The sequence below is a fragment of the Aotus nancymaae genome, unplaced genomic scaffold (assembly GCF_030222135.1).
Source record: "Aotus nancymaae isolate 86718 unplaced genomic scaffold, 86718_ANA_hifiasm-v0.15.2.pri h1tg000058l, whole genome shotgun sequence".
In the NCBI taxonomy this organism is placed as follows: Eukaryota; Metazoa; Chordata; class Mammalia; order Primates; family Aotidae; genus Aotus; species Aotus nancymaae.
This window is the reverse complement of record NW_026988472.1, coordinates 17,719,899-17,743,986: the sequence shown is the minus strand read 5'-3', so window position 1 is coordinate 17,743,986 and position 24,088 is coordinate 17,719,899. Positions and strand designations below refer to the sequence as shown.

Here is a 24,088-nt window from a genome sequence, read left to right as displayed (position 1 = left end):
GGTCTTAAAGGAATACATGAAATTTTGTTAAAATAATGTACAAATGGAATAAAACTTAAAAAAGAGTAAAATAATTCATTGCTAATGTTAGTACAATTCAATAAAAGAATGCCACTTTATCTGAATAACTTAGTTTCTAAAACGAATCCAAAAAGAAACAGAAATGTAGTTCTGCTTTGAAAGTCCATATATTATGCATCATTTCTTAGAAAAAAACAGAAAATACACATTTTTGCCTAGAATTTATAAAACTTTTAAATTTTGGGCGGGGGAGGAAAACTTCCCACAACTGTAGTTGGAAAGTATTCATAAAGAAGATATAAATAATTTCCTAAAGTTCAGTGTTGATTGAGCTTAAAGTTGTTCCATGGTTCTGGGGCTTATCTGAGGGTTGTCATACTGAAAAAACAAAAAAAAAAAAAAAAAAAAGGAGGGGAAAAAAAAACCCTACCACACCACATCACCACATGTGAACATAAAAAAGAAGAGAACCCCAACCAATTGCACCACGACCGGATGGAAGAGCCCAGCTGACACAACCAAGACAACTCTCAGTGTCTAGGGAAGCTTGGGGTTCAGCTCCTTTTACTTCAGGCAAACCTGAACTGTGAGTATTTCTTGATTTCAGTGACATAAATGAACCTTTATTTTGGCTAAAATTTGATTAGCTAAACATTCAAAGTGAAACCTGATTCATGGTGATTAGGCTACTCTAATGTCAGCAGTTGTTTGCTTTTAGGATCATTAAGTAAACTGCTTGAATGACACCTCTGCCTTGATTTCAAATGAGACTGTCTTTTTAGTTACTTTAAGTACTTTGAGACATTCAAGGTATTTAAGCTCCTACTGTCAATATAGTCACATTGTTGATTCTGCATTTGTACACTGCCATCAAGATTTGCAGATATACTTGATAATTAAAAGTTATTTTCATATGTAACACATTTTATTTCTAATGTATTATAAATTATCTATAACTTATTGACTTTATTTACTCTGTCTCCCTATTTTCAATTTCTGTCTTTTCTTTATTATATTATTACTATTTTATAGTATTACCAGATCATATAACATTTAAGTTTGATGTTTCAGAAGTAAATAAGGTAAATATTAGATAAGAGAGAAAGCAAAATACACTTTAGTTCAAATAATTTTTAAAATGTGTTTTTTATGGACAGAGTTAAAGTTGTAACACAACCTAACACACTACTAATATTATTTCCAAAGTAATATGTTTTCAATTTTCATTTTGTATACAGCAGTTAAAGCAATTTTTGAAGCATGTCCTGAATAGATTCAGTCATTATTGAGTCAAATGGTGAAAGGTTGCTACTATTACCAAATAGGTATGTATTTCAACAAGCAATGTGGTATTTTCACAAACATACCCAAACTGCATTTTAAAGGCTCCTGCTCATCTGGAGTCACAGTGGAATCTGTTGGGTCCTAACCTCTGGGTCCAGTACTCCTACATGAGCCACTTGAAAAACAACTGCAAAAGTAGGTGGTGGTGGGGGGTACAAGGCACTAATACTAGGTTTTTGAACTTATGAATAGGATTTGCCAAGTAACAACATTTAAAAAACACTATCTACTATTACAAAACTATTGTGACCACTTCAATATAGCACATAGGTCATAAGCAGTGTCCGCTAGGAAATAAATCCCCTATGTGAACACAGTAGTTTGTTTCTTGTCTTCACAAGCAATTCTTAACATATCAAACAAGTAGTTTTTAAAATATCAATAAATAGCCTTATATAGTGAATGACATTGTAATGTACCAACCAACTTTAAAGGAGAAAAAAAAAACCAGTCACCAAGTTTAAAACAGAATCTAATTGTGATTAAAAAAATTTTTCTTTTTTTTCTGAGACAGAGTCTCACTCTGTCACCCAGGCTGGAGTGCAGTGGCATGATCATAGTTCACTGCAGCCTCTGTCTCCTGGGTTCAAGCAATTCTCCACCCTCAGACTCTGCAGTAGGTGGGACCACAGGTGCCTGCCACCACACCCTGGTATTTATTTATTTATTTATTTTTGGTATTTTTAGTAGAGGCGGGGTTTTGCTATGTTGGCCAGGCTGGTCTTGAACTCCTGGCTTCCAGTGATCTGCCTGCCTTGGCCTCCCAAAGTGCTGGGATTACAAGTATAAGCCACTGCACCTGGGCAATTTTTTAAAAAAAATATATATATTTTTTCGAGACAAGGTCTTACTCTGTCACCCAAGCTGGAGTACAGTGGCATGATCCTGGATCACTGCAACCTCTGCCTCCCAGGCTCAAGTGATCCTCCCACCTCAGCCTCTCAAGTAGCTGGGACTACAGGTGCACATCACCATACCCAGCTAATTTTTTTTATCTTTTGTAGAGACGGGGTTTCGCTATCTTGCCCAGGCTGGTCTAGAACTCCTAAACTCAAGTGATCCTCTCGCCTCAGCCTCCCAAAGTGCTGGGATCACAGGCATGAACCATGGCACCTGGCTGTCAATTTGTGAATCAATAATTGCATGCTAGCTGTCTAATACATGTTTCTGAATTATGGCCACTATTATAAACAAATGCTTTATTCTCTTTGAAGACTAAAGCAAAACCAGAAAGGCTTACTGACAGACTTGTCCAACTATTACTTATTTTACTTGCGGATTAGAGCTGAGGCAAATGGTTTCAGGATATGTGCTTTGTGCTAACATCTAGAAACATCTTGATTTCTAGAAACATCTTGATTATGGCTATGGGGTCTAGAAGTAAGTTTGAAAAGATATGCTCTGCGGGTAGTGTCAAGCATTCTGATGAATTTGTGATTTTGTAAACTCTGGATTTACTTACTTACAATAATGGACATAGCAAATAAAAAGATTAATACCCTTTCCAAAGAAGTAAACCTAGATGGCATAATTTCTTCTTAAAATTGTTGAAGTGTATGTTAAAGGAATCATAAAAAAACTGCTGATAGAACTCAATAAAGAAAATGCTCATCTGGCTGGGCACGGTGGCTCATGCCTATAATCCTAGCACTTTGGGAGGCTGAGGCAGGTGGATCACAAGGTCAGGAGTTTGAGACCAGCCTGACCAACATGGTGAAACCCTGTCTCTACTAAAAATACAAAAATTAGCCAGGTGTGGTGATATGTGCCTGTAATCCCAGCTACTTGGGAGGCTGAGGCAGGAGAATCACTTGAACTTGGGAGGTAGAGGTTGCAGTGAGCCGAGATCGCACCATTGCCCTCCAGCCTCAGCGACTCTGTCTCAAAAAAAGAAAGAAAATGCTAATCCTATGTGATAAGGAGTGAGGTTTGGTGAAAAGGATCATGGGCTCTAAAATTCAGATCTGAGTCCTAACTTCGGCACTGTCATTTAAGAGTTGTGTGGCCAAGAGTAACGATCATAACTTCTTGAACTAATTTTCCTCCCTCCCTTAAGATCATAACCTCTTGAACCTTCCTTCCTTCCTTACTCTCTCTCTCCCTCTCTCTCTCTCTCTCTTTCTTTCATTTTATTTTATTTTAAAGCCACATTCTTGCTAGTTGCCTTGGCTGGCAGGCTGGTCTTGAATTCCTGGTCTCAAGTGATCCTCCAGTCTCAGCCTCCCAAAGTGCTGGGATTACAGGTGTGAGCCACTGTGCCTGGCCTATCTCTTGATCTTTCATTACCTCTTCTGTGATACCTATCTCACAGAGTTTTGCAAGGATTATGTAAATGAAGTAATGTAAATCTGTTTAATACAATGTCTGGTACACAGAAAGTACTAAATAAATAATTAGTTAATGGTTTGGCCATCTAGCTTAAGGGTTCGATTCTGACTGCACATTAGAATCCCCTGAAGAGCTTTTAAAGGAAACCAGTGCTTGAAACCCATTCCAGACCAATTAAATCAGAATATCTGGGGAAGAAGTCAAGCACTGGCATCTTTAAAAAGCCCTCAAGGGGATTCTAATATGCAGCCAGGATTGGGAACCACTGATAATCTCTTCTACAAAGAACCCAATTGGTGGTAGTCTCAAAAATCTCCAGTGATAAGATCCTTATATTGCCTCCTAAGAGAGATCATTTCAGTAGAAAAAAAATCATTTCCTTAAAAGGAGGCAACATCTGTCTCTGCAATTTCTATCATTATTTCTTGTTCTGCTTTGTAAAGACACATATTAACAAAGTGAAACCCTTTTTTCTATGGCTTTGTAAAGCATTCTCATCTCCAGGGTAAGGTGCCTATTTCCTTCAACTTGCTTCTATGACATGATTTGAGTTCTTCTCTCCATTTGGTCCATGGCCTTTTCTAAGTGTGCTGCTGTGGCTGAAACACTGCATTCCAGATGAGACCCTACCAGCTTGGATGGAAGCAGCTTAGTAGTAACAATTTTCATTTCAGACACCACATATCTAGGAATTCAACTAATGACGGGTTTTTTGTTATCACCACACCACGCTGATAGAGCAACTGCAATTGTGTTTGTTAATGCAGCTAAAGCTCTTCCTATACTTGTACAGCCGCTTATAATATCCACATATAGAACTTCATATGTATTTCTATTAATTCCCTCTTTCATTCAGTAATATTTATTGTGCTAAGCATTTGATACAGAGAGCCAAACAAAACTGACTTGGTTCTTAATCCTAATGGAACTTAAAATCAAGCACGAGAGAAGGAAAAAAAACCAAAATAACTACTTACAGATGAGTTTTTCATGTCATTTCAGCTACTTGAGCTCTCAAAATCACATCACTTCTTATGCCTCAATTCCCTGAACGTATGAGAGCTCCCTAGATAACCACACATAATACAGGTGGTCCCTCTACAGACACCCTTTTCCTTTTCCTGGTAGTGCAGGTTGCATTATCAGTTTCATTTTTGGCAGCCTGACATTCTTTCTAGATTGCTCTTTCCTTTTAGAATCTTAGATCACAGGCTGGGCGCAGTGGCTCATGCCAGTACTCCCAGCACTTTGGGAGGCCGAGGTGGGCGGATCACCTGAGGTCAGGAGTTCCAGACCAGCCTGGCCAACGTGGTGAAACCCCGTCTCTACTAAAAATACAAAAATTAGCCAGGCATGGTGGTGGGCGCCTGTAATTTCAGCTACTCGGGAGGCTGAGGCAGGAGAATTGCTTGAACCCGGGAGGTGGAGGTTTCAGTTAGCCGAGATAGTGCCATTGCACTCTAGCCTGGGTGACAAGAGCAAAGCTCCATCTCAAAAAAAAAAAAAAAAGTCTTAGATCACAAGAAACATGCCTATATCTTTCTGCAAACTTTCTGAAATTTGTCTTCCTGCAGTTGAGCCACATGACAGACTAGACTCAGTCCTTCCTCGCTCCCTTCCTTTCTCCCTTCACTTTCCTGAATTCTGGAGACAGGCCAGGGATTACATAACTTCCTCTTCACCAGCCAGTTCCTCTTCCATGGAATCAATGCTTCCTAACCTTACATTTGTTTTTTTTTGTTTTTGTTTGTTTTTTTTTTTTTGAGACGGAGTCTCGCTCTGTTGCCCAGGCTGGAGTGCAATGGCAAGATCTCAGCTCACTGCAACCTTCCCCTCCCGGGTTCAAGCATTTCTCTGCCTCAGCCTCCTGAGTAGCTGGGGTGACAGGTGCCCACTACCTTGTCCGGCTAATTTTTGTATTTTTAGTAGAGACGGGGTTTCACCATGTTGGCCAGGCTGGTCTTGAACTCCTGATCTTGTGATACACTTGGCTCGGCCTCCCAAAGTGCTGGGATTACAGGCGTGAGCCACTGTGCCCAGCTAGCTTTACATTTTAAACCTTAATGTTACCCTCTACCAAAATGCTTTGTTCTTAATCAAATTACAGGTAGAGTTTTAAGAAAGGCTATTTTTCTCTGTGTATAAGATCAAATTAGGAACTTAGTTTACTGCTATTCAAAGCCACTCTGCATGGCAGCAGTCAGGGTTTGAATGCCCACTCCTCCAAAATGTTTAATATGGTCTCTGTCTTATTCACCTTCCTTTTCCACACAGTACTTAGCCAAGTGCGAGATACTTACTAAAATGAGATTCATCAAGAGGTGTTTATTAAAGCTAACTTTTATTAAATAGTTGCTATGTGCCAGGATTAAGTTCTTCATATGTATTTTTCATTTTCACAAATGAAAAAACTCAGGCATAGAAAAGATTAAGTTATTTGCCCTTTGTCGCAAGTTAGTTGGGTCTGATTTTGAAAACCTTGCTCTGGGCATCTTTATGTTAACTCTGCTAAGTGGCTGCTGTACAGAAATAGGGCAGTCACTCTAAGAGAGGAATGTGATGAAACCTCCAGGAACATTTTCTTCACTTGTTATGAGCAGCTCTCAGACTAAGCTCTTCACAGCAGTCATGGGCCAGAACAAGTAGCTTTGCAAAATGTTCTCTGCTGCCACAAACAAGTAGAATGCAAACATTATCTCTTCAAAGGTTCTAGCAAGTCTCAAATTATTGAACCCAGGGCACATTTAAGCTTTGGTCAGGTTACTTTCAAAATCTTGGATTGCACATGATGTTTCCAATCTACATTATCACTCTATGCTTCTAGGTTAGGAGTGGCTAACTAGCAGCTGCCAGCTGACTTGGCTTTGTTTGGTTACATTTTTCTCCTGTGAGTGTTACAAAAGTCTGTGTAACCTTGCAGGTGCTGTGCTCTCTTAGTCTATTACGTTAATTGCATGCCCTATGGGCAATAATTTGAACACCCCTACCTTGGTCTTAGGCTGAGAAGAAATTTAGGATGTTCTTCTTTATTCCCACTATAGAATGAGACCACTGCAGTAAGTCACATGCCATGTAGCAATACATGTCAAAATGAATGAATGCCACATTTAAGGGAAAAAGTCAAGGCAGGAAGTGGTTCTGAAGCTGGGCAGGGCCAGCAGTGGGCCCAGCTCTCTTAAGCCTGTACATACCTTTAGAGAAACTGATGCTCATCTTTGAAAAATATGAGCTGTCATTTCTCTTCACCACCACCTCTATTCCCGTAAGAACTTCCCCAAGAGAAGATGATCTCATAAATTGAGTTATTTTAATATAATACATGAAACAGACCTTGAATGTAGGGCATGGCCACAGAAAAGGTTAGAGCATGAAACTTCATGAGATCCTACATGATATGCTGCTTGTTTTATGATACAATTGATACATTAATGTTACTACATACAGTAGGATAAAATTAAAGTTTCTCAAAATGTCTGAAAATAAATCATTTCTTATTTATACTTTGTCTTTTTTTTTTTTTTTAAGAGATGGGGTCTTGTTCTATTGCTCAGGCTGGAGTGCAGTGGCACAATTATAGCTCACTACAGCCTTGAACTCCTGGGTTCAAGCAATCCTCCTGCTGTAGCCTCCCGAGTAGCTAGTACCATAGGCGTGTGCTAGGAAGCCCAGCCTATTAATAGCAAATGACTCAATGTTTGGCATTCTATTGCAGGAAAAATCTGAAGACATAAGAACTACACATGAGGAATACGTCATTTAGCACCTTCACTTGATCTCCACAGAAGACAATGAGAAGTCACACCATAACAATGATGACAACAACTTCAGTCAGCAGCTGGCCTTACTCCTCCCACAGAATGCGCTTTATAACTAATCATAGCGACCAGTCACCACAAAACTTCTCAGGAACACCAGATGTTACTACATGTCCCATGGATGAAAAATTACTATCTACTGTGTTAACAACATTCTACTCGGTTATTTTTATCGTGGGACTGGTTGGGAACATAATTGCCCTCTATGTATTTCTGGGTATCCACCACAAAAGAAATTCCATTCAAATTTATCTACTTAATGTAGCCATTGCAGACCTTCTACTCATCTTCTGCCTCCCTTTCCGAATAATGTATCACATTAACCAAAACAAGTGGACACTAGGTGTGATTCTGTGCAAGGTTGTGGGAACACTATTTTATATGAACATGTACATTAGCATTATTTTGCTTGGATTCATCAGTTTGGATCGCTACATAAAAATTAATCGGTCTATACAGCGACGGAAGGCAATAACAACTAAACAAAGTATTTATGTCTGTTGTATGGTATGGATGCTTGCTTTTGCTGGATTCCTAACTATGATTATTTTAACACTTAAGAAAGGAGGGCATAATTCCACAATGTGTTTCCATTATAGAGATAAACATAATGCAAAAGGAGAAGCCATTTTTAACTACGTTCTTGTGGTAATGTTCTGGCTAATTTTCTTATTAATAATCCTTTCATATATTAAGATTGGGAAGAATCTACTGAGAATTTCTAAAAGGAGGTCAAAATTTCCTAATTCTGGTAAATACGCCACTACAGCCCGGAACTCCTTCATTGTACTTATCATTTTTACTCTATGTTTTGTTCCCTATCATGCCTTTCGATTCATCTACATTACTTCACAGCTAAATGTATTGTCTTGCTACTGGAAAGAAATTGTTCACAAAACCAATGAGATCATGCTGGTTCTCTCGGCCTTCAACAGTTGCTTAGATCCAGTCATGTATTTCCTTATGTCCAGTAACATTCGTAAAATAATGTGCCAACTTCTTTTTAGACGATTTCAAGGTGAAGCAAGCAGGAGTGAAAGCACTTCAGAATTTAAACCAGGATACTCCCTGCATGATATATCTGTGGCAGCGAAAATACAGTCTAGTTCTAAAGGTACTTGAGGTAAACATACTAAAAATAATGATATAATACAGCCTCTTAATTCTTTGAAGAACTAAAAAATGACGAAACAAAGTTCTAGCATTTACAAAACTCAGATCTCAAAGCTCTCTTTGTATCTGTGATATTTCAGTTGCTTAACTGTAAACCATTTGAAGGTACTATATTTTAAATCTGTATGTAAAATCTTTTCAAAATACATTTTTAAGCTAATACTCTTAACATAGATTGTGAAGTTAAGTGGAATTTATGGCTTTAACAGCAAAATAATTAAAGTGCCATAGTCTCTCAAGTCACTAAAGTAGTTATTAAAATCAAGCACTTGATACTAATTTAAAATGTGTTTTAAAGTAAATGATTCGGGAACTGACAATATGTCAGAAAATAGATGTTCCTTTATCATTTTAAAATCTTGTATAATTTGCCGCTGTATTCATTGATGCCTAAATCTCTATAACAAATGAAAAGATAATTAATAAAATCCTAATTAAAAAACGAGATCACCCACTATCTATCACTGCTTAGATAAAAAGGGCATGAGCCACTGAGCCTGGTGGGGTCTTAGTCTTGTTTGTCATTGACTCCGTGGAGCTTAGTACGTTTCTTGGCTATAGGAGATCAATATACATTTGTTGAATAATTAACAAGAATGGACAGATGAATAAGATAGGGAGAAAGGGAAGGAATGAGTGCTTACAAGAAAAAAAGTTGGGTGTAGTTAGCTTTTTTCCTAGTTCATTTGAATATGGCTGTATAGAACATCATACAATTGCTATCTAGGGGGTGTCATCAGGCAAACATTCTTGAAAGTTTGGCCAGCATTTATCCAGTTCTTTGGTCATACAGAGAACCAGAATGTTATTGACTAAATATGTAAAAGCCTCTTATGACAAACTCCAAGGAGTCATCTGAAAGTTTCTATCACGGAGTATAAAATTTTTTATACTTCTTAAAACTTAAGGTAGGCCATTGGCTGAGAAATCAATGTGAATGAGCATGAAGATTTTGATCAGAGCTGAATTAATTTTAATGAGATTTGGCTTGTATACAGTGCTCAGTTAACCATATATATGTTTTTTGAGATGGAGTCTTGCTCTGTTGCACAGGCTGGAGTGCCATGGCATGATCTTGGCTCACTGCAACCTCTGCCTCCCTGGTTCAAGCAATTCTCCTGCCTTAGTCTCCGGGGTAGCTGGGATTACAGGTGCTCATCACCACGCCCGGCTAATTTTTGTATTTTCAGTAGAGACGGGGTTTCACCATGTTGGCCAGGCTGGTCTTGAACTCCTGACCTCAGGTGATTCACCCACCTCGGAGTCCCAAAGTGCTGGAATTACAGGTGTGAGCCACTGTGCCCAGCCAGTTAACTATATTTCAATAAGTGCCCACAATTGGTTGAATAAAAAATAAGTCAAAGCAAAAGTACATTTTAAAAATAAGTAATATTTGAGGATAAATATTAAAATTTGTAGAAAAATTAGAGGGTCAGAAAAATGTGATAAAATTATATTAATTACTTTGCCCTGACAATATTAACAAATAACCATCTAAATGAAATTTAGCATTTATGTCTGTGTTATGAAAACTTCTATTTTCCTTCATGTCCTCAAACTTAAAAATTTATTTTATATTAGCTGGGCGTGGTGGCATGCGCCTGTAGTCCCAGCTACTTGGGAGGCTGAGACAGGAGAATCACTCGAACCCGGGAGGTGGAGGTTGCAGTGAGCCAAGATCGCGCCACTGCACTTCAGTCGGGCAACAAAGCGAGACTCCATCTCAAAAAAAAATTATTTTATATTATGGGTAAACACCTTACATATCTTATTGTATAGAGTTTGGCAAAATTATCAATTATTATCACTTTAAAGGAACATTAAAGTGAATATAAATACACTCATAGTTCTAGAAGCTGTCTCACTATACTAGATAACTGCTATAAAGCTCTGCACAATGGCATTCTTAAGAAAATTTTAAAGTATGCTTAATTAATTCTTGCTATATTATTTGCAATAAAATAAATTTTGATAGAAATCAATGTCTATTTATAACAGATTGCTTACTGAGAGAAATCTGATAACATGCCTTAGAGTAACCTGAATCCAGTAACTTGAATCCTGAGACGGTTTCTAAATTTTTAGAAAAAATATGCTACTGACTTACGAAAGTTAAGGCTACTTATTACATATAATCTTTTACTTCTTACTGAGCATTAGTGTTTGCAAGCAGGAAACAGTTCTCACCTCTCCTAACCCAAGGTTTAGTTCTAGAAGCACACAAAAAAAGGAAATTCAGAAGTATATACATATCTTTACCTCTCAAAGACCTTCAAAACAGGTTTCTAAATAACATCTCATATATGCAAAACCAAACATGTGCAAAATGAATTGTCTGGCTGTCAGAGTAAGACCTCAGTGTTGAGTATTGCTAGTTTTGGGAAAGTATGCTGTATACAGCCAGGTTTGATGGTGGCTGAATTTTTCTGAGATTAAGTCAGTAGAAAAAGACAATTCTCTTCCACTATAGTTTTCTTTTCAATTTTTAAAAATGAATTCTTTATTCCTGTTGACATAAAAGTAGAACTAATATAACTATTTTTATTTCTTTTTTTTCTCTTTTTTCTCAGCAGAAAAACCTGAATAACTAATATAACTATTTGAACCAAAGTCTTACTGACAGTTATGCACAAGAGAAAACCAATATGAAAAGAGTTCTCTCAACAAGCAACCTGGATGCTGCAGCAACATGTTAATAGGCTAATGATTTTTTTAGATCTTCAAAATATAATACTTTATCAGATATTAAAATATATTCTTATCCTTCAGTAAGGATAACACTGTGGAGCAGACACAAGGATAAACTTATCTGTGGAACTGAATATACTTGTCTAAGCAGATTCTAGATGATATATGAGAAAAGTACAAAATACGTATATGACTGTTTTTTTGGAGATAGGGTCTCACTCTGTTGCCCAGCCTGGAGTGCAGTGGCGCAATCTCAGCTCACTGCGACCTCCGTCTCCTGGGTTCAAGCAATTCTCCTGCCTCAGCCTTTGGAGTAGCTGGGATTACAGGTGCGTGCCACTGTGCCCGGCTAATTTTTATATTTTTAGTAAAGACAGAGTTTTGTCATGTTGGCCAGGCTGGTCTTGAACTCCTGACCTCAGGTGATCTGCCTGCCTTTGCCTTCCAAAGTGCTGGGATAACAGGTATGAGCCACCATGCTTGGCCTGTATATGACATATTAATGGCTCTCCGAAGAGTGAGGGCAGGAACACATGAGAGGGAGACTTAAGATCCTGTTAGTCAAGATGTGCCAGAATCTTGCAAAGGTGGGGTTAAGTGTATTTTTGCAAAGCTCAGGTGACCCTCATACATTCTCCTCCCTCAGAGAAAATCACTGTAAATAAAGGAAACATCACAAAAATCATCAGGAAGGAAGGGATGGATTAATAAATAATAGTGCTGTGCCTATTTAAAGTAAAAGGCCAATTTACAGCCTTACCTTTTATCTTACCCCCAAATTTTTAAGTATATTCAAGAATTAAGTGCAAATAATGAGACCACAAAAGATAAAAAACAACTAATTTATCTGTAGATGGGAAAGAACTTTCAAACAAAATAACAGAAATAACTATAGGGAAAAATTCATAGATCTCACTTAGAAATTTAGATTCTTTGTCCCAAATCATAAAAACTGAAACAAAAGTACAAAGCAGGAAAAATATTCACCACAGATATGATATTTACTGGAGAGCCTTTTATGTCAGCCACCAACAAACCGCACTCACTTGTAAAGAAGCTTGCAGGGGTATTTTTAATCGGAAGAAAAGATTTGAAACTCAGAATATAATCTGAATTATGTCAACTCAGACTAGGGATAAACTACGGGGCATTCCCATGTTGGATGATGCAGTGTCCTCTGTCATAGCTACATGGCCCAGCTGAGTGGCTGCCACTATGCCTCAGTTCAGTCTATCTTTTCAGATGAAGACTTGGAGAGCTGGTTGGGGATGTTAACAGTGAGCACAGAACTAGAAAGGAGGTAGTAGGTTTGTTCTAAACTTCTATTTTTCCTTTTATTTCCCTGCTTCAAGTTCACATGTAAGGGAATGGGAAGCAAAGTAATGTGCTTATTTACACACCCTTCACTGTGCTAGGTGCTTCCCATGCATTATCATCAGTTAATTTTCACGGCATTGTGATGTAAGCAGCAACTGTATTTTACATATGTAGGGATGCAAGTTGGTAGACTTCCATTCTACTGACATTGTCTCTGCTAATGCTTTTCACTTTTGTTTAATTCTGTCCAAGCACAAAGGTGATTGCTGAGATATCTTTCATTTAAAAAACATAAATTGCCATTAATATGTATTGGGGCCAAAAATTTCTGCTTATCCCTCATCAAAATTGAGTAATGCCAAAAAAACAAAATCTTTAAGACTGGTCTTCTAACCATCACACTTTTGTATATTCTCAAAGCTCTCTCTGAAACATGGATGATAATCCAGAACAAACTCATAAAGGTTGAACTGAAGAAAAAAATGGAATCAACTTAGAGCATCTTACCCTTATTAGTTTTGTTTCTGGCCCATGAAATGCATACAGAACAATCAGAAGATGGAACAGGCTTCTAATTATGGTTTGGATACAGGTGTTGATGATACAAGGAATCTCTTTTGCTTTAATAAGTCATGCAAGTTATTTTGGGAGCAACAGTTAACTGTTTCACTTATACTCTGGTTTAGTAATTTCACATATAAATTGTTTTTAGTTATAAAACATTTCAAACATACAAAAATGGAAAAATGCAACATAACAGGCAGCTAAGCACCCAGCACCCGAATTGAACAGATGTTAATGTTTTGGTTTTACTTAAAAGTTTTTTCGTGGGGGGGGAGGGGTGCTAAAAAAAAAAGTTTTTTCGTACTCATATACATCATCCAAAAAGTTAGATATATTAAAGCTCACTTCACATCCTTCCTTGAGTAAACCTCTTTCCTGAAGTTGGTGTCTATCACTCTGATGTATATTTTTGTGCTTTTACAACATACATATGCATAACAATATGCACTACTTTTTGTTTTAAAAATTTACACAAATGGTGTCTTACTATTACATCTTTTGTACCTCTTTTCACTCAAATTATGTTTATCTATGTAGGCTCATGTAGGTCTTGTTCATTCATTTTCACTGATGTAGTGTTTTACTGCATGAATAAACAAGAGCTCATTTCTCCATTTCCCTTAACAATGGGCAATTTGGTGGTTTCCACTTTTTCCACTAATTGAAACCATGCTCAAGTGAAGTCTTTCATATACCCTATGCCTGTGTGTGAAGTTTATGTGACACCTAAAAGCAGAAATGCTTGGTTGTAAGGGTATGTACGTTTTCAGCTTGTCTCAGTTTTGACAAATTGCTTTCCAAAGTGATTTTACCAATTTATATGTCCATCTCACTACGAGGAAGAAATGAGTTCCTTATAAAACCAAGTGTTGGTAAGGATGTGGGACTCATCCAAGGATGAGAGTCCCACATCCTTACCAACACTTTGTTTTATCAGATTTACTAATTTTTGCCAATCTGATAGGTGTGAAATCGTATCTCATTGTGGTTTTAATTTGCACTTCCCTGATTACTAGTGAAATGAAGTATCATTTCATATACTTTTTGCTCATTCAGGTTTCTTCTTGGGTGAATGGCCTATTCATATCTATACCCCTCCCCCTCCCTTTTCCCTTAATGAGTTGCTTATCTTTTTTTCCTTTTTCTTTTAAAAAAATTGTTGAAGTAGTTCTTTATATATTCTGGGTTCTAAATCCTTTGTTATTTATATAGTTTGTAAATAACTTCTAACACTATGCACTTGTCTTTTACTTTGCTTATGGTTTCTTTTGTCAGACACTAGAAGCAAAGTTAAAAAAATTTTCTAATCAATCAATCTAAATAAACACTGGCCCTTATGCATTCCTCAAGGACCAAGCTAAAGAACTTGCAGATGAAATTATCTTATAATTAGGTATCTTGGTATTTCAGTTATAAATAGTATAGAGGAGTCCAAATCAGTTGTTCCCTGAGAACATGAAAATAAAAATATTTTCTAAAGAGTTCAACTACAAAATCCAAATACCTGAGTATAAATATATAAAACAACTTTAGAGACAAAAAGTCTCTTAGACCAGGAGATAACTTGATTAAATGTATTAACATATCTAAAGAAAGAATTGGCCATTCACTAGGGGATGAGGGAAAATTAGAAGAAAAAAAAGTGCTAGTAAAATGTTGGTATAGCCCATCTAACACAGTCCAAGGGATTGATCTTGGCCAATGTATATGGATTATTATGATCCCACTGGTAAGGCTGTAGGAAGAATTATGGTAGGGCCAAATCCAATAAGTTTTCTTATCCCAATAATATTAAGCGTTATTAAAACATCAAACTGAGAGGCAGCATAAAGACTGGCTAAAAGGGTGAATGATGCAGTCAGGCTGCCTGAGTTATTTCTGCTGCCACCACTTACAATGTAACATTAGATAAGCTCTATTTTCACTACTGAGAAAACAGGAATAATAGTAGTACCTAACTCATAGGGTTGTTATGAAGACTCAACGAGTGAATACATGTACCTGGCAAGTAGAAACATGCAATATATGGTATCCAAATACCCAAATGCCAAGGGAAAGCAGAGAAAATACATAAAATGGAATGGCTAGAAGCTGAGGGTAAATATCAGAACCAGAAAGATACACAGTGGAAGTTGATCTGGATCAAGTGAGGTGGGGGAAGTAATTCAGAAAGAGTAATTTTATTTAGCGTCAGCTTTCACTAATAATAGCAATGTCCAGGACAGGAGAGGTAACAGACCCATTGTATTTTGTGCTAATCAGAACCATACTCTGAAACTTGAGCAAGTAAGGAGGAGAGTGTGAGCGCACCTGGCAGGATGCCATTAGAAGAAATGTTGGGCCAGGCACAGTGGCTCATGCCTGTAATCCCAGCATTCTGGGAGGCTGAGGCAGAAGGACTGCTTGAGCTCAGGAGTTCCAGACCAGCCTGGGCAACATAGTGAGGCTGTCTCTACAAAAGATTAAAAAATATAGCTGGGCATGGTGGCACATGCCTGTAGTTCCAGCTACTTAGGAGACTGAGGTGGGAGGATCACTTGAGCCCAGGAGTTTGAGGCTACAGTGAACTATGATCATGTTACTGCACTCCAGCCTGGGTGACAATCTTCTAAAAAATAAAATTAGAAGAGATGTCAATATATATCTGATTCTTGGTTTTTCTCTATGTAATCAGAGAGGCCAAACAGGTCACCATATTACATTCTGAAGTGAGGACAAGGTACCTTCATCTAAACCTGGCTCCATAGCATGAACTCAGGTAGGCCCAGTAATCATGTGAATGTGGTATATTTTGAAATTTTGTCTAACAGCAAATTCCTAAACCAAAAGTTCTTAATGCCTTCCATTAATACTGCCAGCATAGCTATTATAAGCCCTTTGCAGACAGTTCCTTCCTACGTTTCCTGCCTCGTCCTGTGTGCTACCACTTATTGAGACTTTCTAGAGCCCCGGCACACCTCCCCGGGGTCTCTTTTTTCCTTTCCTGGACTCAGCAGCACCTCTGTCTTCCCCAATTCAGTTTGTCTCTTTGTTTTCCTACTTTCTTTTTTAATGGCCTTTCTCACAATTTAGTGCCCTCTTCTCTTGTGTCCTCTGAACTGTCAGAAGATGAAATGCTTCATATTTGTGTGGAAACTCAGTTTGTACTCAAAAGAAAAATGCTGTTTCCTCTATATGAAAAACAACTTTCAGCTGGCTGCAAAGGGAACTGGTAAGGTTTGCATGCATGCTCATATTCAGTTCCCCTTTGTGGCTAGTGAAACTTGAAAAACACAGGAACATACAGGGTCAGCTCTTATGGGGACTGATTACAGGGTTCCAAATAGATGTGGCAAGTAGGGAGAGGATGCAGCTAAGCAAGTAAGTACAAGTCTCATGGCCCAGTAATTTGACATTTATGATCCTGAAAATAACAAAACCTTAAGTAATGACTACAACCCAGCATGGTAGGAGGGAAAGCTACCCTACCATGCTAGACAATCATCTTTCTACATCCTTTTAAGCTCTGGTATTGAAGATGTCAATGAATTTATCCAGCTCTCAGGATCAAACCAGCTATTGGGTAGCAGAAGAAACAGATTTTTCTTCCGGTTTTACTGAAAAGTTAGATTAATTCTGGAAAGAGAAGGTAAAGGGAGAGGATTTATAGAGGATAAAAAGTACAAAGGAAACACCATGGATTCATGGCATATTATGTAAATATATGTATATATATGGACACACACATACACACACACACACACACACTTTTTTTAGAGACAGAGTCTCACTCTGTCACCTAGGCTGGAGTGCAGTAGCATGACCACAGTTCACTGTAACCTCAAACTCCTGGGCTCAAGTGATTTTCCTCCCTCAGTCTCCCATGTAGTGGGGACCACAGGCAAGTGCCACTGCACCCAGCTGGATTCATGGCACATTGAATATACCTTTTAATACAAGAAACAACCAAAACAACATGACAGCTCCAAGACCAAAGTGGGACACAGTAGGTATCCCTCACAAAGTAAAATTTCTTTTCCTTTTAGGAATATTATCCAGGAAACTATGAACTCTGAGATACACATACTATAGTAATCCCTAAAGAAAGAGCTAATGATTCATTCATGTCAGATGGTCGAATAGGAACAGCTCCAGAATGCAGTTCCCAGTGAGAGTGGCACAGAAGGTGAGCGATCTCCACATTTCCAACTGAGGTACCAGGTTCATCTCAATGGGACTGGATGGACAGTGGGTGTAGCCCAGGGAGGGCAAACTGAGGCAGGGTGGGGTGCTGCCTTGCCCGGGAACTGCTACAGGCTGGAAGGCACTCCCTCCTACCCAACGGAGGCTAACGGCGATGTTTCTGGCCACTCTGGAGCTCTGGTTCCAATGCTGCGCTTCTCCCATGGTCTTTGCAGCTCATAGACCAGGAGCTTCTCGCATGCTGACAGGTGACGCAGGTTTCCAGGACAAATCTGGGTGGCTGATTCAGCCGGCCCGGCGAGTTTCCAGCACAAATCTGAGCAGCTGTTTTGACTGGCGCCTGTAGCACCTGCGAGACAGAGTCGCCCATACCCCAGAGAGAAAGTGTGCTGAAGGTGGGGAGCCAGGTGATCTGTCTCTGTGGGTCCCACCCCCACAGAGACCAGCAAACTGAATCCCACTGGCTTGGGATTTTCCCAGCTAGCACAGCAGTTTGAGCTTGACCCTGGCTAGTCGAGCTCCATGGGGGGGAGGGGCATCTGCCATTACTAGGCAGCTCTAACCTTAGCTGTGTGAACAAAAGCACAAAGAAGTTTACACAGCAGCTGGGGGGAGCCCGCCACAGTAGCAGCTCAACAATGCCTCTGCAGGCAGACTGTAACTAGACTCCCTCCTTGCTGGGCAGGACAACTCTGAAAAAAAGGCAGCAGCCTGTCAGGAACTTATAAATAAAGCCACAGCTTCCTGGGACAGAGGACCTGGGAAAAGGAGTGGTTGTGAGTTATGCTGCAGCAGACTTAAACATCCCTGCCCAGCAGCTCTGAAGGGAGCAACGGAGCCCCCAGCACAGCACTTGAGCTCTGACAAGGGACACACTGCCTCCTCAAATGGCTCCCTGACCCCTGTATATCCCAAGAGTCACCTCATACAGGAGAGCTCTGACTGATATTTGGCAGGTATCCTTCTGGGATGAACCTACCAGAGGAAGGAACAGGTAGCAATCCTTGCTGTTCTGCAGCCCCCGCGGGTGATTCCCAGGCAAGCAGGGTCTGGAGTGGACCTCCAGGAGTCCTGCAGCAGAGGGACCTGACTATTAGAAGGAAAACTAAAAAACAGAAAAAAATAGCCCCAACATCAACAAAAAGGACGTCCACACAGAGACCTCATCTGAAAGTCACCAACTTCAAAGACCAAAGGTAGATAAATCCACAAAGATGGGAAGAAATCAGTGCAAAAAGGATGAAAACACCAAAAACCAGAATGCCTCTCCTCCTCCAAGGGATCACAACTCCTCACCAGCAAGGAAACATGGAGAATGAGTTTGACAATTTGACAGAAGCAGGCTTCAGATGGTGGGTAATCACAAACTTTTCTGAGCTAAAGGAACATGTTCTAACCCAATGCAAAGAAACTAAGAACGCTGAAAAAAGGTTAGACAAAATGCTAACTAGAATAACCAGCTTAGAGAAGAACATAAACCACTTGAGGGAGCTGAAAAACACAGCAGGAGAACTTTGCGAAGCATACACAGGTTTTAATAGCCAAATCAACCAAGCAAAAGAAAGGATATCAGAGATTGAAGATCAACTCAACGAAATAAAATGAGAAGGCAAGATTAGAGAAAAAAGAATGAAAAGAAATGAACAAAGCCTCCAAGAAATATGGGATTATGTGAAAAGACCTAATCTACATTTGATAGGTGTACCTGAATATGATAGGGAGAATAAATCCAAGATGGAAAACACTCTTCAGGTTATTATCCAGGAGAACTTCCCCAACCTAGCAAGACAGGCCTACATTCAAATCCAGGAAATACAGAGAACACCACAAAGATATTCCTCAAGAAGAGCAACTCCAAGGCACATAATTGTCAGATTCACCAGGGTTGAAATGAAGGAAAGAATGCTAAGGGCAGCCAGAGAGAAAGGTCGGGTTACCCACAAAGGGAAGCTCATCAGACTCACAGCAGATCTCTCGGCAGAAACCCTACAAGCCAGAAGACAGTTTGCCAATATTAAACATTCTTAAACAAAACAACTTTCAACCCAGAATTTCATATCCAGCCAAACTAAGCTTCATAAAGGAAGGAGAAATAAAATCCTTTATGGACAAGCAATTGCTGAGAGATTTCATCACCACCAGGCCTGCCTTATAAGAGCTCCTGAAGGAAGCACTAAACATGGAAAGGAACAACCAGTACCAGCCAATGCAAAAATGTACCAAATGGTAAAGACCATCAACACAATGAAAAAACTGCATCAACTAACGGGCAAAACAACCAGCTAGTATCGAAATGGCAGGATCAAATTCACACATAACAATATTAACCCTAAATGTGAATGGGCTAAATGCCCCAATCAAAAGACACAGACTGGCAAATTGGATAAAAAGTCAAGACCCATCGATGTGCTGTATTCAGGAGACCCATCTCAGGTGCAAAGACATACAAAGACTCAAAATAAAGGGATAGAGGAAGATTTACCAAGCAAATGGAGAACAAAAAAAAGCATGAGTTGCAATCCTAGTCTCTGATAAAATGGACTTTAAACCAACAAAGATCTAAAGAGACAAAGAAGGGCATTACATAATGGTAAAGGGATCAATGCAACAAGAAGAGCTAATTATCCTAAATATATAAGCACCCAATACAGGAGCACACAGATACATAAAGCAAGTTCTTAATGACCTACAAAGAGACTTAGACTCCCACACAATAATAGTGGGAGACTTTAACACCCCACTGTCAATATTAGACAAATCAATAAGACAAAAAATTAACAAGGATATCCAGGACTTGAACTCACATCTGGACCAAGCAGACCCAATAGACATCTACAGAACTCTCCACCCTAAATCCACAGATATATATTCTTCTGAGCAGCACATTGCACTTACTCTAAAATTGACCACATAATTGGAAGTAAATCACTCCTCAGCAAATGCAAAAGAACAGAAATCATAACAACCAGTCTCTCAGACCACAGTGCAATCAAATTAGAACTCAGGACTAAGAAACTCACACAAAACTGCACAACTACATGGAAAATGAACAACCTGCTCCTGAATGACTACTGGATAAATAATGAAATGAAGGCAGAAATAGATGTTCTTTGAAACAAATGAGAACGAAGACACAACATACCAGAATCTGTGGGACACATCTGAAGCAGTGTCTAGAAGGAAATTTATAGCACTAAATGCCCACGTGAGAAGTGAGGAAAGATCTAAAATCGACACCCTATTGTCAAAATTAAAAGAACTAGAGAAGTAAAAGAACTAGAGAAGCGAAATCAAACAAATTCAAAAGCTAGCAGAAGACATGAAATAACTAAGATCAGAGCAGAACTGAAGGAGATAGAGACACAAAAAAACCCTTCAAAAAAATCAATAAATCTAGGAGTTGGTTTTTTGAAAAGATCAACAAAATAGATAGACTGCTAGCCAGACTAATAAAAAAGAAAAGAGAGAAGAATTGAATAGATGCAATAAAAAGTGATAAAGGGGATATCACCACCGATTCCACAGAAATACAAACTACCATCAGAGATTACTACAAACACCTCTATGCACATAAACCAGTAAATCTAGAAATGGATAAATTCCTAGACATACACCCTCCCAAGACTAAACCAGGAAGAAGTTGAATCCCTGAATAGACTAATAACGAGGTTGGAAGTTGAGGCAGAAATTAATAGCCTACCAACCAAAAAAAGTCCAGGTTCAGATGGGTTCACAGCCAAATTCTACCAGAGGTACAAAGAGGAGCAGGTATCATTCCTTCTGAAACTACTCCAAACAATACAAAAAGAGAGAATACTCCCTAACTCATTTTATGAGACCAACATCATCCTGATACCCAAACCTGGCAGAGACAAATAAAATAGAAAATTTCAGGCCAAATATCCATGATGAACATTGATGCAAAAATCTTCAATAAAATACTGGCAAACTGAATGCAACAACACATCGAAAAGATTATCCATCATGATCAAGTAGGCTTCATCCCAGGGATGCAAGGCTGGTTCAACATATGCACATCTATAAACGTAATCCATCACATAAACAGAACCAAAGACAAAAACCACATGATTATCTCAAGAGATGCAGAGAAGGCCTTCAACAAAATTCAACAGCCTTTATGCTAAAAACTCTCAATAAACTAGGTATCGATGGAATGTATCTCAAAATAATAAAAGCTATCTATGACAAACCCACAGCCAATATCATACTGAATGGGCAAAAATTGGAAGCATTCCCTTTGAAAACTGGCATTAGACAAGGGTGCCCTCTCTAACCATTTCCATTCAATATAGTATTGAAAGTTTTGCCAGAGCAATCAGGCAAGAAAAAGAAATAAAGGGTATTCAATTAGGAAAAGAGGAAGCCAAATTGTCTCTATTTGCAGATGACGTGATTGTATATTTAGAAGACCACATCGTCTCAGCCCAAAATCTCAAGATGACAGGCAACTTCAGCAAAGTCTCAGGATACAAAATCAATATGAAAAAGTCACAAGCATTCCTATACACCAACAACAAAGAGAGAGCTAAATCATGAGCAAACTCCCATTCACAATTGCTACAAAAAGAATAAAATATCTAGGAATACAACTAACAAAGGACATGAAGGACCTCTTCAAGGAGAACTACAAACCACTGCTCAAGGAAATAACAAAGGACACAAAGAGATAGAAAAACATTCCATTCCATGCTCATGGTTAGAAAGAATCAATATTGTGAAAATGGCCATACTGCCCAAAGTAATTTATAGATTCAATGCTATCCCCATCAAGCTACCATTGACCTTCTTCACAGAACTGGAAAAAAACACCTTGAACTTCATATGGAACCAAAAAACAGCCTGCATAGCCAAGACAATCCTAAGCAAAAAGAACAAAGCTGGAGGCATGATGCTACCCAACTTCAAACTATACTAAAAGGCTACAGTAATCAAAACAGCATGGTACCAAAACAGATATAGACCAATGGAACAGAACAGAGGTCTTGGAAGTAATGCCACAAACCTACAACCATCTGATCAAAAACAAGCAGTGGGGAAAGGATTCCCTGTTTAATAAATGGTGTTGGGAAAACTGGCTAGCCATATGCAGAAAGCTGAAACTGGACCCATTTCTTACACTTTATACAAAAATTAACTCCAGATGATTAAAGATTTAAACATAAGACCTAACACCATAAAAACTCTAGAAGAAAACCTAGGCAATACCATTCAGGACATAGAGATAGGCAAAGACTTAATGAGTAGAAGACCAAAAGCAATCGCAACAAAAGCCAAAATAGACAAATGGGAGGTAATTAAACTTAAGAGTTTCTGCACAGCAAAAGAAACAATCATTAGAGTGAACTGGCAACCAACAGAATGGGAAAAAATTTTTGCAAGCTACCCATAAAGATAAAGCTGCCACATTTTCTTTATCCAGTCTATTCTTGATGGGCATTTGGGTTGGTTCCAAGTCTTTGCTATTGTGAACAGTGCCACAATAAACATATGTATGCATGTGTCCTTATAGTAGAACAATTTATAATCCTTTGGATATATACCCAGTAATGGGATTGCTGGGTCAAATGGAATTTCTATTTCTAGGTCCTTGAGGAATCGCCACACTGTCTTCCACAATGGTTGAACTAATTTACACTCCCACCAACAGTGTAAAAGTGTTCCTATTTCTCCACATCCTCTCCAGCATCTGTTGTCTCCAGATTTTTTAATGATCGCCATTCTAACTGGCGTGAGATGGTATCTCAATGTAGTTTTGATTTGCATTTCTCTAATGACCAGTGATGATGAGCATTTTTTCATATGCTTGTTGGCCTCATGTATGTCTTCTTTTGTAAAGTATCTGTTCATATCCTTCGCCCATATTTGAATGGGCTTGTTTGTTTTTTTCTTGTAAATCTGTTTTAGTTCGTTGTAAATTCTGGATATCAGCCCTTTGTCAGATGGGTAGGCTGCAAAAATTTTTTCCCATTCTGTTGGTTGCCGATTCACTCTATTGACTGTTTCTTTGGCCGTGCAGAAGCTGTGGAGTTTGATTAGGTCCCATTTGTCTATTTTGGCTTTTGTTGCCAATGCTTTTGGTGTTTTGGTCATGAAGTCCTTGCCTACGCCTATGTCCTGAATGGTTTTGCCTAGGTTTTCTTCTAGGGTTTTTATGGTGTTAGGTCTTATGTTTAAGTCTTTAATCCATCTGGAGTTAATTTTAGTGTAAGGTGTCAGGAAGGGGTCCAGTTTCTGCATTCTGCACATGGCTAGCCAGTTTTCCCAACACCACTTATTAAACAGGGAATCCTTTCCCCATTGCTTGTTTTTATCAGGTTTGTCAAAGATCGGATGGTTGTAGATATGTTGTGTTGCCTCTGACGCCTCTGTTCTGTTCCATTGGTCTATATCTCTGTTTTGGTACCCGTACCATGCTGTTTTGATTACTGTAGCCTTGTAGTATAGTTTGATGTCCAGTAGAAATATAGTAATTTCTTTAACAAAAAAGACAACACCTCAAGTTATTTTACTTGAAAGTTTTGTGTGTGTATGCGCATGAGAGAGCGTGCGAGAGAGAAAGAGAGATTATACTTTCCAAGCCATTGCAGGACAGGGAGTGGTGGAGTTACTGAAGACTTAGTAACAAACCACATGTT

The 24,088-nt window shown here is 38.7% G+C and overlaps 2 protein-coding genes across 15 annotated transcripts in view; one reads left to right on the top strand and one right to left on the bottom strand.

The window, feature by feature from the left end:
• The window catches only part of CASK (calcium/calmodulin dependent serine protein kinase), a 427,869-nt gene that overhangs the window by 154,149 nt on the left and 249,632 nt on the right, over window positions 1-24,088 (bottom strand). The gene's annotated exons all lie outside the window — the stretch shown is intronic.
• GPR34 (G protein-coupled receptor 34) lies at window positions 496-9,126 on the top strand. Of its 2 annotated transcripts, XM_012448155.2 has the most exons (3): window positions 496-607; window positions 1,260-1,346; window positions 7,406-9,126. In XM_012448155.2, the coding sequence occupies exon 3, from the start codon at window positions 7,482-7,484 to the stop codon at window positions 8,628-8,630; it is 1,149 nt and encodes a 382-aa protein (XP_012303578.1). In that variant the 5' UTR covers window positions 496-607; window positions 1,260-1,346; window positions 7,406-7,481; the 3' UTR covers window positions 8,631-9,126. The 2 variants fall into 2 exon arrangements, with proteins under 2 accessions (XP_012303578.1, XP_012303579.1); XM_012448156.2 differs by lacking the exon at window positions 1,260-1,346.